At 37.7% G+C, this 18,578-nt stretch overlaps 1 protein-coding gene across 1 annotated transcript in view; it reads right to left on the bottom strand.

Moving 5' to 3' along the window:
• The window catches only part of LOC126480677 (proteasome activator complex subunit 4-like), a 215,911-nt gene that overhangs the window by 149,482 nt on the left and 47,851 nt on the right, over positions 1-18,578 (bottom strand). The window contains exons 10-15 of the mRNA XM_050103901.1: positions 11,197-11,412; positions 11,012-11,110; positions 9,647-9,784; positions 8,733-8,948; positions 746-903; positions 447-536 (exon numbers count right to left, since the gene is read on the bottom strand). Of these exons, the coding sequence (XP_049959858.1) occupies positions 447-536; positions 746-903; positions 8,733-8,948; positions 9,647-9,784; positions 11,012-11,110; positions 11,197-11,412 (917 nt within the window). The remainder of the gene's footprint in view (positions 1-446; positions 537-745; positions 904-8,732; positions 8,949-9,646; positions 9,785-11,011; positions 11,111-11,196; positions 11,413-18,578) is intronic.

Below are 18,578 nucleotides of genomic sequence, written 5' to 3'. Positions count from 1 at the left end.
GCACTAGTCCTCCCAAATGTGAGTACATTGTGCTAACAACTGCACCATCTCGCTCAGCTCCTTAATCATGTAGGTAGGTTAGAGAAATTGAAAAGAATAATGGAAAGGTTGAGAATGAAAAACAGTGAAATGCAGTGGCACCTGAGTACAGGGTTATGAACAGAAAATGAGACAGAACTATCCTGCAGTAGGTCTAATAATGAACAAGAAAATAAGAATGCAGGTGAACTACTATGAATAGCATAGGGAAGGGATTATAATAGTCAAGATCGATACAAAACCACAGCCTATCTCAGTAATACAATTACCTATGCCTACCTGCTCTGCACAAGGTGAAGAGACTGAAAAAACACATGGTGAGAAATTAGGAAGCAAATTGTGGGGCACAACTTGGTAACTTTATAAATATTATTTTAATTCCAAAATACCAATGCCTGTTAACTTACAGTTTAACTGGTGGTTCATCCCATTGTGGAAGAAGAGGTCTGCATCCAAGTATTCCATTTATGATGTGTAATGAACACTGGAGTTCTTCCCTAAGAAATAACACATTTACAAATTTCAATGGAAATTTTGAATAATTTGACAAACATGACTGTAAAGAAATTACATCAATGTGAGAGAACTCAACATCATAATCTCATGGACGCAATTTATCTTCCGCTGTTACAACCTATAAAAAAACTCCATTTTTGCAATGATAATACAAGCATTAATTAGTATCATAAACGTACTTCCTACATACCTTGTCATTTGTGATTTGTCATTGATGTAACTGCTGATACGTTCTAGTTCCACTGGTAAATATCGGTTGACAATATCCTGAACATGTTTTATTTCCTCCTCATCTGGAACATGCCACTTCATTTGGAGATTATGGACATTGCCTGGTTTTCCCCAGTCCTAAAAGAACAGCAGCAATGGGTAAATGACAAGATAAGGCTTATATATATCTGTAATGTGCCTTGCTTCTCCCATGCAGCTAAATTCAGTCATCTACATAATCAGATCAGATAATTTGTACGGGGTAGCCTATTCAATATTTTTTGTAATTTTCTTTTGAATTTATAACTATTCTTAATTTCATATATGTGAGGGGAGCTTGTTTTACGTGAGGGGAACTTCCTTAAGACCTTCAGCAATCTGACAAGGAGATAAAATATATATGCAAAATTTGTGCGTCTCATATTATTGTCACGTTAACAGTTCATCTTAAGTTGATTATTATTTTACAGCAAATATCATTAAGAGGTACGTGCAGCAATAACTGAGTGTAAGCATTTCAGGATACTTGAAAACACATATGTAAGATATGTGGTGATATACTTCACACAAAATTATGTTTATCTATGAATTCACTCCAATTTAGCTGATTGTCCAGCATGACCCAAAAGAACTTTACACGTGGTAGTTATATTCTCTTATTCCAACTTTTATGATGTGGCTAAATGGCACGAAAAACTTGGGGAATAACTGCAACTGACTTTGAAGTATTGGTAATTGTATTAACAAAGTACTCAAATGTTTATGCATTATGAAACTGGCCCTACATTTTTTATTACACATTACACAGTGCAACTGATTAGTTTATTTCGTGTGTGGCTCACAGATCTATGATTTACACATACTTAATTTAGTTTAACACATGACAAAACATGATAATATGGAACAGTAAAAGCATATCTATAAAGCTGGAGAACTGGCAGTAGCTAACAAAGATTGAGACAGCCATTTCTGATCAAAGTTGGATATACAAAGACTCCAGCCAGAAGTTGCATCTGCAAAGTCTGTGCAGGTACCCAAGAATTTTGTTTTTGGACAGTCATGGAAAATGTGGTCCAATACTTGTTCCAATGTTCCACAGTCTGTTGGTAATTCCCCATTTAAATAGTAGTGTTGGTTTTCTCATGGCAAGGCCAGTTCTGACACAGCTGGAGAAGCTCAATATTTTATTTGGTTGGTTCACCCATGGGGGTTGGATGACTGGATCTGTTTTATCTATCTTCTCTTGAGTATGGAAGGATGACCACTGATTTCTCTATTCTTCACTTAGATCACAGCTTTCTGGGAAGAGCTGGCTATTGTTTACCTATACTGGTTCTCTAGATTTTAGACAATTGTATGGTAAGTCTCAAGATCTTTTGAGTTTAGTCCATTCATGTGTCACTGCTTGTTGTTGTCAGAGACTTGGGGCAGCAATATTGGCGAGTACTGTCAGAAATGGTATTAGTGTCGACCTAAGAGAACATGTCATTTCATTGAGATGGATATTTTTTTTGTTAACTCATGGTTACTTCTACCATAAAAAGGAGAATAATATTCAATGACAGGATACCAAAGTGGGTGCACTGTAGTTCTCAAGGTGTTTGTATTAGATCCCCATTTAGCAGCAGCAGTTTCATTAACATATAATTTACAGATTTTTAGCTTTTGTCCTACTAGTTCTACGTTACTCGTTATTCCTAAACGCCAGGAGTCTATCAAAAGTAACATCCAAATATCTGAGTTGTCAAATGTATTGTAATTTTTTTGTGAAAGATTACATTCAATTCTTTGTTTGCCAGTCAGTTGGTTAGGTGGAATGAGCTGACTTCTGTTTCATTGGGGATCAGGCAAAGTCATCACTTTGTGTAATAATGGTCAACCTTTTCTTAATTTTTGGTAAGTGATAATTCACCTTATTTGAAAGAGGTGCTATCGCTAGGTCGTCAGCATAGCTCAACTGTACAGAATCAGTGCTGACTATTGTAGTGCCCCCAGAATTTTACAAAAGTCTGGAGTCACTTGTGTTCCAGCTGCTTCGAACACACGTTATTTTGTAGTGGGTTGTAGCATAAACAGATACACACTGCCGCAGACTGTTATTTGTGCAGGCTAACCGAGAAAGAAGAGCAAAACCGGACCAAAAAGTGACGCGCTCAGTTGCAGCAAAGAGAAAAGAAAAACTTCCGGCCCAGAATTCTGTGGACGGATTTCATGCACGAAAAACACTGGTGATTGTTGTGTGTTGTGGAGAGACAACGGATAAAAAAATTATTATTATTAATAGTGACTTGGTCTGAAGTAGACGGACATGTGTATTAGAATTGTAACATTGAGAAAAAATGTTATTTAATTTGGTTGAATTCAGTCGTGTGCAAATGCCCTAAGAAAGTGTGAGCTTACTGTTTAATGTGACAGTGAAATGGTGTATTGAATTTCGAATGTAACTGAATTTTGAGAGTGTCTTTATTTGGACTAGATAATAGGATTTTGGAATAGTAGATGAATTTTCACTTTCTTCAAAATATAGAATCCTCAGAGAAGAGTTTGATGCAAGCAGGAGATGCCGGAGCTACGGGGAAGCTGAGCCTGTATCCGGCATTAAAGTAAGTTCACACTGATAGTCCAAGGAGCGCAGCTCTAAGTTTTAGAGAAGATACAACGGGGCACCGCACTATGTAGCTGGTGTACAAGTGAAATGAAAGTGGGTCTAAAACAGAGCCCTGTGGGAGGCTGTTCTTTATGGTATGGCACTTACTTGTAGTTGCCCCAACATTGACTTTAAAGGAGCACTTTTTGAGCATCTTTTGCATCATAATCTTTTGAGTATGGAACGGTTTAATTTAGCTTACCCATAAATCCACCCAGCCACGTGGCGTCGTACACTGCTGTGAGGTCAATAAATGGCACAAGCTTTCCTTTGGAAGACTGCTTCTATAAATCATGATGGGGTGAGAACTTTCTCACAGCAGCTACAATTTGCATGAAATCCCGCTCGGTGTAAAGTGGTTATGGCACCAATTATTGGATATACTCTACTGTACCGAAGTCTTTCCAGCAACTTTCAACCCTCCAGTGGGTGCACCGTTTTTCATAACACGAGTAGGCATGCAGCGCACTTTGTACACATGTGTAGAACAGCTTTCTTTATATTATCAAGGTAAGTCATGTACGATCAAAATCACATTTATTCTTAGTTTATTTAAACAACAAGAAAATAAACTTACATAATATGAGTTTAACCACTGTTTTATTAAACAATAAGAAAATAAATTTTCACTATAATACTCTGTTGTCAAGGCCAAATGTTACAGAGACAGTAATAACCCACTCAACGCATTAAGCAGTGCAGTTGCATCAGATCCCAGCCAGCTACTTATTCGATCACTAATTAACTTGTAGACAACTGCCTCAATGTGAGATTATGTTGCTAGTTCGTAATTGGATAATTTTTTTTTTCACGGATTGTACATTTTTTTCTCGCCTAGCTCACTTTGTATTTTATATTACTATTGCTCACTTGGACATATGACAATGCAATTTATCGCTGTGTCACCCGAACCAATAATGTAGGAATGGGTATGCTTTATTTTTGGTTGGTGCACTTTATGCATAGACACGCCTGCTTGAGGGTTAACAGAGGCTTAGTAGCACAACTGGACAATAATTTGCTGGGTTGTCTTAAGTTTTTCTTGATTTGAGTATAGCAACAGTTTTTCCAATTATAAATTGCCGAGAGGTTTTTCCTCTGCCCAGTATTTCATTGCGAAATTATAATAGGTATTGTCGCACTTTCCCTGCTAGTGTTTAATGAAAGTGAGAAATCCATCCAGTCCAGCAGCTTTCCTGTTTTTGAGGGATATAATGACTACGTTAAGTTTCTCCTCTGTGCTGGGTAGACACAGATCAGGTCTTCTATTTTTCTCTCTCTTGTCCCCAAGTTGTTTCTTTATTTCCAATCGTATCTATCTATTAGTTTGGACTCTTTTTCAAAAACTCTAAATGAATCAAATTCTGAGCTGTCATTGATAATGAAATCCTCATACCTCAGAAAAGCTACGCGTGGTTTTCTCACTTGATATGGGTGCCTAAAAGTATATGTGGTTTCTTTTTTTTCTCACATGAGTGCAGCACATAGGTCATTACTTCTCACTGGCTTACTAATGACTGAGATACGTTTTCTAACTAATCAAGAAATAAAAACACTTTTGTTTTATTTTCGAGATATGATGTTTTCATTCTAAGTCGACACTATGTGACATTTGAATGTCATGCACAGTCACAGACTGCTGCACAAAATGTAATGATTTGATCTTTATTCATGGCATATGTGAAAAATAGAAATTAAGTATTCTAACTCACAGAATAAAATAGATAGTTCTTTGTCGAACCCTGGAAGCAGTACATTAGTAACATTAAATAATGTTCCCTCAATGAATATTTCCTATGTCATCAAGTCACTATCGTTTGTCTGAAACAGTATAAGACAAAGAAAAAAATTCCCAGATTTTTCCAAGTGAAAATACACATTTTCCCAATTGAAAATACACTTTCTCTGCATTAGACGACAGTGAACTTTCCCTCTGAACAATGAAGCTTATCATCCTTTGAATGGTAAAGATTTTACACACACTGGTGTAGAACTTCCCGGCACTTTAGGAAACTGAACTCTACAAAAAGATAATGCATTTTGGAAAGATTTTTGATGTGCAGCAACATGTACACTGCATATTTTCGTCTTATGAAATTATGAATACGAATTCCACTAAACACAGCTCGTTATTTTCTGAAGCTCTGAAATTGAGATTGTGATGCACTTTTGTCTGCCAATCATAGCTAACGCCATGTTATGTCACCATCAAATAACAGCAGATATTCAGAGCGTAGCACATTTTGCACAAACACACAAATAGGAAAAGTTCGTAATTTAAATTAATATACATATACTATAGTTGCAAGAAAATCTAAGCTTTAAATGTCTGGCCTTCTGGGCCAGAAATTTTTCTATGTGGTTGGTCTTCAAAGTAATAAGTTCTGGATGAGAGTCAAACATTGAATTAAGAAATTCATCACACATTCTCACAGCTAAGATAGTCCATCCTGTGTAGAAAGAAATTTACTTTCAAAGTAACTATTCTCAAACCACCATTCGCAAGATTTTCCTGCGACCTATTAGAAACAGGTTCATTTGAGCAGTTGCCAGAGAGTGGCAGAAGACAGGCACTACTGCACATGTGCAACCTTAATGACGTAGGAAGCCAGTGCTTAGTGTTTGCTCAGCTCATACGCCTTTCATCTTTATTTCTGGTTGGAATTTCATGTGCAGTGGGGCATCACATGACCATGTACAGCAGGGCAGCATGTTGTGCGGAGGGGACACACAAAGTTATTGTACTTAGGGCAATTATTTTCTCATATCCTATCTAGATAAGGAAGGCAAAATTAGAGAGCAGTCTTTGGCACAATACTCATTTCAAAACTAGACTCTACAACTCAAAATACACTAATGTTTTGTGATGATGTGACAAAAACATAGATTTTATTTTATTTATTTTTTACTCTGCACTAATGTTATGTAGTATTTCCAGCAAAGTTTACATCCACACAGCACTGCAAAATGCTGGTAATAAGAAATACAAATTTCCTGCAAAAATAAAAAACAGTTGTTCATATGTATCAGAACTAATGACAATAAGCTTTTCATAAATTTTTCAAACTGTATAAAAATTAACGAAATTACTTGTGAAGGCAAGAAAATGTATAACTGGCAGTTTACATTCTACTCCAGGAGTAAATATAAAGTCTTGTGGGGAGTTACAATGATACAAAATGGTGGGCTGCCAGTTTATAATTTAGTGAAGAACGGCTTTCTGTAAACAACACAAATTAAGAAATAACATCCAGTTTAAAGGAGGCTGCAGACAAGTGTTGAAACATGTCTTGTGATAGAAAAACACTGTGTTTCACAATAGGCAGATATGTAAAATTCTGCTAAAGCTTTTCAAGATGGTTTTTTTAGATCCAGTTTTCTTGGAATACCGTTACTGTATCATCTCATGTTTGCTTCTTTATTATGGCATAATGTCATACATGCCAGAAGCTGAAATACAGCAACAGTTGAAACTAGATAATAGTGTGGAATTAAACACTTTATTTCAAATGAACGGACTGCCTCTGTGGAAAATATTAATGAAAGTCATATTTCTTTAGCACATCGACAACTGCAAAGTGATTAGTGCCTTATTGCCAATAGTGTGGAAATAAAATAATATCAGAAAACTGAAACTAATATCATATTTTACTTCTCTGAAATGGTGCAAATGTATTTTAATTCATTTGATACCTCCCAGGCACATACATCCATTTTGTTTTCATTTGACGTGAGAGTTGTAAACGAATAGAGAACAACAAAATCACAAAACGTAAATGCAGGTCACTTGGAGACTCCTCCCCACTACAACTCCAACTGCTCTGTGCAGGCATGAATCTGCCAGCTTGCAGCTACTGCTTAATACATCTCACATCCACAATTCAAATAGTGAGAAGCAGGAAAAGATTCTGCTTATAGACAACTTCAGCTCTGCGCATGCATTTGAGCCAAATGGCAACTACTCAAATGAATCTAATTTAAAACAACTGCTCAAACAAATCTAATTTAAACTGTTGTGACACCATACTCATCGAAAGCAGTCCGCTGCTAAAAAGTATTGCATAGTCTTCTTCCTAAAGCCTTTGACACATTTTGCTGGTGGCGGGCATTTGCGTGAACACTGAGTTTTATTGTTGTAAATGGCACATCTTATTTTCAACGTAAGTTTTATATTGGCGGTTTTCTCTCGTTAATGTTTTATTGCTGCAGTTTTATTTTGCAGTAGTGGGCTAAGGTAAAAGTCTTTGTTAGAATATCAGTTCTTACCAGTCAAAATTACAAAAATTTAACTCAAAACTTAACAATGAAAAATTCATGGGGTTCTAAAAAACTCTCAGGTCCTTCCCAGTTTTTTCCTCAGATGAAAAAATTCCCAGGTTTTTCCCAGATTTCTTGGTTGTCTCAGGGCATATAAACCCTGTATAATCTCACTGTGACATTAAGATTTAACCAGTTTGCTGTCAACCACTTGTAAGCATGTTTGGCAATCATCTGGGCTTTGTCTTTCACTTGGACTCGTGAATAGTATTCTTGGGTAATTCAAAAACATTACAGTTTTTGAACATCTGTTTAAAGTCATTCAGTTATGTTAATAACAGAAATTGCACAATTATGAAACCTTGTGGAACTTTTCTATATAAACAAATTGCCTACACATTCTTCTCTTAATAACTACTCAAAATCTAGTGACAAGTTGTCAACTTACAGAGCCTTGACGACATCTCAATGGGAAAATCTGCCAACATTACTTGACAAAACACACTTTTAACATAATTATCTTAATTTTACCTCTGATAAATGCCACATTAATTCTCTCCTAACTGTGGCACGAATAACTTATTACTAAAAAATACTGTACTTTTTGTTCCTGCTTGGTCACTGAGCCTGCATAATAGTTACACTGTACTAACAAGGAAGACAAAACTAAAATGCTCTACCTCTATCATCAATAAACAATGTATGAAAAGACAGATTACTACTTACCATAAAGAAGACACGTTAAGTTGCAGAGAGGCACAATTAAAAGACATTTCTCCCAGAAGGCATTCTGGCCCCTGTTGGACTTGGTGGTCATGTGTGTGTGAGGTATGCTTCCTTGTGTGTATGAATGCTGTGTGTTTCTCTTTTGCTGAAGGCTGTGGCCAAAAGCTTTATGTAAGTGTCTTTTAATTGTGCCTGTCTGCAACTTAATGTGTCTTCTTTACGGTAAGTAGTAATCTGTCTTTTCCTGTACTGTTGATATTCCTGCCTGAAGTTTCTATCATCAATGATATTTTTCACAGCTACCTATTATTGGCAAGCAAAAAACCAGCATACTCACTCTTATTGGCAAGTAATCTTTCACATGACTGTCATATGATTCTGTTGAACTTCTATACTCCAATGGCATGATAAAACTTAGGCTGTACAGAACATTTCGTAAAATTTTGCTGGAGAAAACATAACCATCGCGGCAAGTTAAATGTAATGTACGGTCAAGAACTTCTAGTATTGAAGGGATGTATGGAATAAGACATTTCCCATCACAGTCAACAATCTGGAAAAGAGAAACCGGTGTTAATTACTATGGCATAATTAAAAAATGTTACAATTGAAGTAAAAAACACTATGAAAGAATAAGTGGATAGACTTGCTCAAAAAACATGTAATAATAAATCAACAGTAATGTAAAAATATGGTAGCCGCAGGTCAAAACCAAGGAATCCTCAGTAAGGGTTAAGAGAGAAGTGCTAGATTATGGGGATCTGAAAGATACAAGAAAATTACGTAAGTTTTTTCATGTTTTTCACAGATAAGATCAAGACAATTAACTACAATGCCTTGCGTCTGAGAAAAATAAAGAACAGAGATCATTCAATCACAACCTCCTTTAAAACGAGGAATTTAAGGTTCCAGAAGCTTATCGGTTAAGCAGTGTCTTCATATGAACTTCACTGTAACTTACATTAACTGACTGAGCTTCAAACTGAGATTATTTGACAAATAATGGAAAAAATAAAAGTAACAACTCATTGTGTAGTTGAGTCAGTCACAATAACATAACTGAGGAAACATACTATACTTTCTTCACAGCTACAAGGAAACACTGCATGCATGCAAATTTGTGTGTGTGTGTGTGTGTGTGTGTGTGTGTGTGTGTTTATGTACCTATCAACAATTCAATGCCTCAGCTATATGGTGAGTTGTCACCTTCAATGTTTCCATTATTTATATTCCACTAGCAACCATACACACCTCTGAAAGTATCAATAAGTTGTACAACAGTTCATCATCTAGTGTTTCATCCTTCAATATTTCATCATTCTCTGTTAAGATAAGAATTCTGCTGCAAAACTGAGGTACTAATGATTTCAGAGTCTCTTCTGCATTCACCTGCAATTTGAAAAAGTACATTTTACATAAAATCTATGTAATACAAGTTTTTAAATGCTGTAAACAGCAAGTTATCAGCAGCCATGATAAACAGAAAACATCAATTCATTTCAATGGCAAAACACCAACGGCTTAGATTAAATGCACATTCACTATTTTGAATCTGAAGTCAGTAACGTAAACATAACAAATGAAACAATCATATTCAAGAAAACAATTGCAATTAATATCTATGGCTAAATTGATTTTTCATATGTATTTCTGATATACTTCATAAAGTCTTTAAATCCTATCTTTAAAAAAAATAAAATAAAAAATAAAATAAAAAATAAAAAAAAATAAAAAATGACATCTACACAATCACACACACAATGTCACATGCAGATTTGTCTAAATAGTTACTGTGACAATTTACACCTCCAAATTTAATGTATAATCTTTGCTGAAATATGCTTAATATTCCACCACACACAAAACTGAAGCACATCTCACTCTAGCGTAAACACAGATATTTTCATGTAGATGCAAACAAGGACTCTTATGCACTTCAGGCCCTTCCCTTGATTATCTAAACACATACTTATAATTCCCACTCTTTCCTTGTTTTCTGTGCTCTTCACTCTTACTAGCACAATGTCTATAACACCTGTCTTTATTCTGAGTCCTGTTATGTAGTTAGCAAGCAGAAAAACCATTGAAAAAAGGCTATTGTCAGCTCTGACAGTATTTATTCATATGGTAAGTAAAATGTATCATTACTCTTATGTAACACGTTTTCTAAAAAAAATCTTCTCTCCTCCCCCACTTCCATTCTCTCTCTCTCTCTCTCTCTCTCTCTATCTCTCTCTCTCTCTCTCTCTCTCTCTCTAAACAATGGAAAGTCCAGGACGGAGTAATAACAATATGGAAAGGATAGATTGCTACTTACCACATAGAAGAGCCATGTAGTCTCAGAGGCACGATGAAAAAGACACTTAAGATTTTTAAGCTTTAATACGAAGTCCTTTTTCTGAAATAGGAAACACACACATTCACACATGGATGTCTTGCACACCCATTGCCATGTGTGTTTTCTGCTTCGGAAGAATTACTTTGTCCAAAAGCTTAAAATATTATACCGTGTTTTTCAATGTGCCTGTCTGCAACTAAATGCCTCCTCTATGTGCTGACCAGCAATCTATCCTTTCCACATTTTGTAATTTAAGAATGTACCATTTCTATACAGACCTTAGAAAATGATCGAACAATGGCAGCAACAAACTGTCCAGCAACTTTTGTCTCCATTATCCTCCCAATGACAAGTGCATGTAATTTCCGCAATGCCGACTGCAAAAAGTGTCTTTTAGTAGAAAGAGTTTCACACATTATCACAAACAAATGAAACAACAAAATTTCAGGAAAAACAATCGTACTTTAAAAATACTGGGAGATGTTTGCATCAGCAAAGCTGTGACTGTTGATCCAAGAGCACATTCTGCCATGTTCTCAAGTTTGCTCCGTCTGTCATTCTCTCTCTCTAACCGTGTTACCTCTAGAGAGCTGCTATCTATTAACGTGAAACATCGATCCAGAAACTGAAGCACAAAGTCTTCAAAGTCTGCAGTAGCTAAGCAAACTGTTTCTTCTTCCTGTGGAAAATAATAAAAAATAAACAACACACTACAATCACCATTAAGTGAGACATTCTAGTTAACATGTTCAAAAAAAAAAATTATGCAAACAATGGAATTATTTCTACATCTTTCTGTGTTCTTTGATCAGATGCATCTACAAATGCATATGTACATAGTTATTTACATATTATAACAATGGCTTCTTTCGGCATGTAGTTGAGATATATTCAATTTTCTTCTGGAAATCTTCCAATCATTGTCAAGGTGAGTATGTGGTATTGCCCGAAAATTGCAGTGCCACATCACAGTCGGCAATGTGCATTGAATCACAGACATTAAGGATGACTTGCTGCAATTCGTAAAGACAAATGGGAAATTCTGAAGAGGACATGCGCCCCCCCTCCCGCTCCCCTACTCTCTCTCTCTCTCTCTCTCTCTCTCGACACAGCAGCTGCATAGAAAGGCGGTCTATCTAGAGCCTAGTATAGAAGAGCTCTGCCCCAGTTCCTGACAGCTGAAGAGGTTAACATCATCGAGTAGTATTGAAGATTTATTCAAGTCTCATACAGCAACATACTTTTGTAAATGTTGAACATTGTGCTTCAAGAAGAGATTGTAAGTGTATGTATCAAGTAATGCTGGAATAGTCAATGACATTTGTCAAACACTGGAAACTCAAGGTTTGAATATTAACAATGCAGGAAAAGACAGATTGCTATTTATCATAAAGACGACACACTAAGTTGCATACAGGCACAATTAAAAGACATCTACACATAAGCGTTTGGCCACAGCCTTTATCAGAAAGACAGAGACACACACCATTCACTCACAAAAGCAAGCAAACCTCATGCACACAAGTCTGCCAACTAAGGCAGTTCAGGCTCTTCCCCCCTTTCCCTGCTCTCCACTCTCTGTCCAGTTCCTACTCTATCCATCTCAACCTTCCCCCAGCCCTGCCCATTCACACACATGGCCCCTGCAAAACAGGTTGATAAAGCAGGCTGATAACAGCTCTCATCCATGACAGCTTACATGTCAGGGACTTCAAAACTGTTTTATCCCCCTGCTGTGTAGACTGGACAACAAAGTAGGTTGATAAAGCAGGCCAATACTATCACAACATCTTAGGTATGCAGGGCAGCCTATATGGCAGGGGCTAAAAAAAGTTTGTGTCCATATCTCTGCTCTTCTTGTAATCAGGAGATTATAAACACCACAATGCTGATACTTGTGAAATTTGTTGTTTTTGTTTAAAATTTGGATGCAATTGATCCTGGGATTTGGGAGGAGAGCCTTACATTCATACCTTACATATAGCCTTTTCTCTGTGACTTCACTCATGTACACATTGAGATGAAAGAAATTATTTCAAAAAAGTGATATGTTACTTTCTCCTATAGCGATGCCAGGGGTACCAAATTTGTTATAAAAGTCAGTAAATTACTCAACGGACAGTATTTTTCAGTACAGGTATTTCATTCATTCCAAGCAGGTATCAATTCGTGACGTCATCGTCTAGGCTGTATTCTGAATCCGTTTTAGCAAACTAATCGTTTCTTTCAGGCTATGAAATTTTATTTATTATGAAATACAAGTTCTTGACGTTTATTCAGAATGGAAAATGTTAGTTAGCAATTGCATGCAATAATTTACCTGTTTAATATAAAGGTGTTTTGAATTTTGTGTGCATGAAAAAGTGTGAATTTATGTGTGGCTTTTACTCTGAGGTGAGTTATCACTTAGAGATAAAGCTGTCCAGTGAATCGTGTACAATAGTTGCAAACGCACTTAGACGTAATGCACGAAGTTGGAAATTAATTTTGAGACAAGTGCTGATTTTGACAAAAATGAACTGAAAGTTCATTCAAAATATTGAGGTTCTGATTGAGACACATATCACTTAGTTGATAACGTAGCTTAGTAACACTGTAATGCAGATTAATTAATTCATTAGAACGATTTGCAACGTATTAAGTCCCATTACACATACAAACTGTTACACAAAATTTGCTGACCGCATGAAAGTATGAGAAGTGATTTTATTTCCAGAAATGCCAATAAACCTGCAGTTTCAAAAGTTAAATTGCTAACTGTTGTGTAACTTCATTGATTGACACATGCCACTACTGAACATGTTGTATCGTGTCTCTTCACAAGAGATCTCAAGAAACAGAGATAAACAAGAAATAAGGAGGAGACTAAAGAAGAGGCATCAGTATATACACTTTGCACCGCAAACTGGGGCATGAAAAGGATATACTAACAACTTTAGGCCCAAGGCATGAACATCGACCCATTGGAAAGGATAAGTACTCACAGCTATCATGAGATACTCACAGGTATGAGTAGGATAGACATAGTATAAAAGAACAATTCTATGGTTGGTAAAAGTATATTTTGATTTTATCACAAACAATCATCTTTGAACAGAGCGCAGTTGTTCATATATGTTGTAAAAAGAAAATAGTTGTGTGTTGTGTTGATATTGATATTTTAATTGTGAAAAATATACACCCGAACGAGGAGAGTGCGAAACAATGCAACCCAGAGTTTGGAAGTGACAGATGAGGCAAGTGAAAGTGGATATAATCCTCATGAGGAGGTAACTAAGGAACCAATTATGGACCAGCAATCGCATACTTTGAGTGAGCAAAATTTTGGTGAAAGAGTCCCAAACGTAATAAATGTAGGACAGCAATCACATAATTCAAGTGATACTAATATCACTGATGTGGAGGTGACAGTAGAAGCAGACCCGAGTACAAGTAGAAATAGTAATATACACTCATACCTCACCTGTCATTCAACATCATCTTTGCCTCTGCACTTCCGCCTCGACTGACATCTCTGCCCAAACTCTTTGTCTTTAAATATGTCTGCTTGTGTCTGTATATGTGTGGATGGATATGTGTGTGTGTGTGTGTGTGTGTGTGTGTGTGTGTGCGCGCGCGCGAGTGTATACCCGTCCTTTTTTCCCCCTAAGGTAAGTCTTTCCGCTCCCGGGATTGGAATGACTCCTTACCCTCTCCCTTAAGACCCACTTCCTTTCGTCTTTCCCTCTCCTCCCCTCTTTCCTGATGAGGCAACAGTTTGTTGCGAAAGCTTGAATTTTGTGTGTATGTATGTGTCATATATATAAAAAAAATCGAATTTTCAAAAATATGTTCATTTTGTAGTGCACATCTTTCTGAAGAATCCGATATATAAAACATACGTGTCCGAGGAATTGTAAGATATGTTATTTGATCTTAAGTGTGCCAAAGTGCAGCGCCACACCTCTTCACACAGAATTCTTCTATCGCACGTCACTGTATTTCGGTCTGTGGAATTGAAACGTGTATATTTTGTTCTGGATGCCATCAAACTATATTCAGGACAGTGGAACTTAAAATGCCCCATGATGCCTCTCCTGCTTCCAGTCGGCCGGTTTGACATCCTGTCCCCCCCCCCCCCCCCTTCTTTGTTATTTAAAAAAAAAAAAAAAAAAAAAAAAAAAAATTACTCTTCAGAAAATTTGCACTCTTTATTCCCTATTAGCTAACAATTTGCTGCTTTGTGTGACATAAAATTAATTATAGGATACATAAACCCAGTAAAGAAAAAGAGACAAGCAAGACCGTACACATTTCTTCAATCCTTAGCTCCTAGAATTTTCTCTCTCTAATCTTGCTACAGCTTTACATGGCATGCTTTCCTTTCCGTGAAAGGATCTGTTACCTCATCAAAGTTCGTCAAACGTTTTGCTACATGAAAAATCGAAATGTTGCTGTCTAGTACTGAAAAAGGTGTAATTACAAATAGGCCCAAGACTGGTATGGTTTCTCGAGCTGATTAACCTGTATTTTGTCACTATCTGCGAGATAAAACAAAATAGGCCTTTATAATACTGCAGCAGTTGTAACACACGCCAAATAAACGAGACTGTTTTGGCAGAAATGGTATTTTTATAGCACGCCAGAATATAATTCACAAAGTACCAATATCAAATGCCTATTAAGTTTACTACATGCAAAAGACTTTACGTTAGGAAATAGTTTTACACTTCATTCATACACTCCAGTTTCTCAAGCATGAGATCGAAAAGTAGCAGTGCGAAATATTTATATAAATTTGGATTCGTCATATTCTTCCATAATTTAAGTGATTTCACCGTTTCTTCTCCTTCCTCGTTCTAACAAACAATGTTGTCATCACTAATTCTGTATCTATTCCTGCCAGTGTCAAAGCTTATTTGCCGGTTAACTTGACCAACTCTGCCAGAATCAGCAGTTTAGTTATCCTGCGATTATTCTCGGGTTAGGCGTTATTCCGTGTTCGTACAACGCATTTTCCGCGCTACTTCCAGAATAGACCTTAAAGCGGCTGCTAGCCGGAGACTGTACAACTGGCCCTTGCTAGTAAATTGATCTGGCCAAAAATTTTCTGTCAAAATTTCATTTTCTTGGACACACCGAGAAGATAACACATAATCTTTCTTACCTGTTCTTCCTGTTAGTCATTTATTTGCACTCTGGTAGTCTGAATCTATGGATTTCGCTGGTAATCATAACAAATCTCATCATTCGCAAACCCAATCAACCACATAATCAGACAGTGGTTGGCTTTCTTTCGTTCGGCTATACTCTGCTCAGCTCGTATAGCCCCTTTTTTATTTCTAGATGCGAAGAGTATTCCACTGACAGAGACATCATGTACACTATGCACACGCATTCACAAATCAACTTATGATTCATTCAGAAATCAACTTAAAATGTGTTCAAGAATGTTCAAAAGCCAACAGGGACACATTTCAAAGTCATACGAATACCTGATAGACCAACGTGCACTGGATGCTAGGTGCTTTGTGAAACAAGGTTTTCTCCTCAGGAATATGAATCAATCCCCCCCTACACTCACACACACACTCCTAGATCCAGGGCTGCTGCGCAATCTGGCAGCTTGGGCACGCCAGTAAAATTTTTCCCGGTAGCACCTAGCTGCCCCGCACCCCCACTTTTTTTTTTTTTTTTTTTTTGCTGTAACTGCTTACACGGCCAACAGCCACATGCGGAAGAAGGTACTGTGCATGCGCATGATCCCACTCGTAACTGCTAAAACAAATCTAATGTTAACAGTTGTGACGTCATACTCGTCGGGGGCAATTTGTCGTTACAAAGCATTGAATAGTCTTCCTAAAATCTTTGACACATTTTGCTGTTGGCAGACGCTTGTATGAGCACTGTGTTTAGTTGCTGTATATGGCGCATTTCCTTTGCAATTTAAGTTTTATTTCAGTTTTTTTCTCTCATTCATGTTTTATTGCTGCAGTATTATTCTGCAGTAGCAGTATACAGTAATATCCTTTGTTAGAGTACTGATTCTTACCAGTCAAAATTACAAAATTTAAATGAGAACAAAAACAATCAAAAATTTCCCAGAATTCAAAAAAATTTCCGGGTTTTTCCCAGTTTTCTCCAGGATGAAAAAATTCCCAGGTTTTTCCCGGATCTCCCGGTTGTCCCAGGTTGTAGACACCCTGCCTTTGTATCACCCACCTGCGTGGTATCGTGCTGGCCACCGTCCTACTCCGCAGACAGATCCACACTGGGAAATGGTCACTAGAACGTAAATCTGGAGCCACTTCCCACTGAACCGAGTCTGCAATGGCTGGAGAACAAAAATAAGGTCACTAGCTGAAAAAGACGCTGTAGCTGTGGAAAAGTGAGTCGTCTGACCCGCATTCAGAAGGCAGATATTCTCAGAATGGACAAGTCACCCGATCATCCGACTCCTGGAGCAAGTAGTAGCCAAACCCAACAGCACACTGTGGGTACTGAAGTCCCCCACAAGGAGGAATGGGTGTGGGAGTGCCTGGAGGTGGTCTGCCAGCGCGTCTGCATCCAAAGCATCATTGGGGGGCAGGCACAAAGAACACTGTGATAGTAAAGGGTAAAAAGAACTTTCACAGCAATTGCTTGCATGGTTGTGGTTAAGAGAGACAGGATAGGTGTGGCATCTGTCATCAAGGAAAATAGCCACTCCACCTTTAACCCTGTCTCCAGAAGTATCGTCCTTCCTGTATGTGTGGTAGCCCCGTAATGCAGGTGCGTGTGTGTGACTTTAAGATGAGTTTCTAGAAAGCAGATGCAGATAGGTTTATCCTGGACCAGCAGCTGCAATTCTTCCTAATGTAAGCGATATCCATTCAAATTTCACTGCATCACAGAGGCACTGTGGAAGCCATTGGTTAGCGATGGTGGTTATTTTCTTTCTCCCTCGGAGGCGGTGTTTTACCGGGGAGGTCAGGGGGAACATTAGCCGGTTCTGTGCTCTCTGGTTCTTCCGATTGGAAGTCCATAACCTCAAGAGCATAATCTCCATCAGAAAGTGAGAGAGCTCATCAATCCGAAGGTTTACCTGCTGCTTTCTTGGACTTGGAACTACTTTTTCAAAGGACATTTTTCTTTACTGACAGAAGGAGGTAGTTGTTTGGGTTGCGGGGATGACTTAGTTGCCTTCTGATGTTGGAGAGTGGTAAGCCTACTGCTGACGGCTTCCGAATGACCTCAGTTGCAAGTGGAGCGTTTCTCCCACACATACATCGACAAGTGCATGTGCTCGTACTTGACTCTGTGGTCTGAGTTTGTGTGGAGGCATCGCACTTAGCGAATGGTGCCTTAAGGGCTGATGCAAAAGAAGTAGCAAAAACTGGCGGTTGCATGGCTTTGAAAGCCTTTTTAGCTTCACCACAAGGTATGTGTCTCATTGCTTTAACTCTTGAATTTTCTTTTCCTCATCGTAAACCCCACACTTTCTGCTCCGCAATGGGTGATCCCCAGAACAGTTTACACATTTTGGAGGAAGTGTACAAGAAGTTCCTGACTTGCGAGCAGAGCCTCCACAATTGCCACATGTAGCCTTCCCATTACATCCCATACTGGTATGGCCAAATCTTTGACATTTACAGCATCGCATGGGGTTAGGAACAAAAGGGCGAATCTTAAGGTGGATATAGTCTGCAAGGATATGTTCCTGTAATTCTGTAGTACTAAACTTTAGAATAAATATTGCTGATTTTTCCAATTTGCCATTGACTGTCTTCATATAATTCTGCACCTCCGTGAGACCCACATTCTTCCACTCTTCACGTAACTCCGAGGGGTCCACCTCCATTATATCGCAGCAGGTAATCATGCCCT

The sequence above is a fragment of the Schistocerca serialis genome, chromosome 5 (genome assembly GCF_023864345.2).
Source record: "Schistocerca serialis cubense isolate TAMUIC-IGC-003099 chromosome 5, iqSchSeri2.2, whole genome shotgun sequence".
In the NCBI taxonomy this organism is placed as follows: domain Eukaryota; kingdom Metazoa; phylum Arthropoda; class Insecta; order Orthoptera; family Acrididae; genus Schistocerca; species Schistocerca serialis.
Note: the sequence above shows the minus strand (reverse complement) of the source record. Positions and strands in the feature narration are given on the sequence as shown.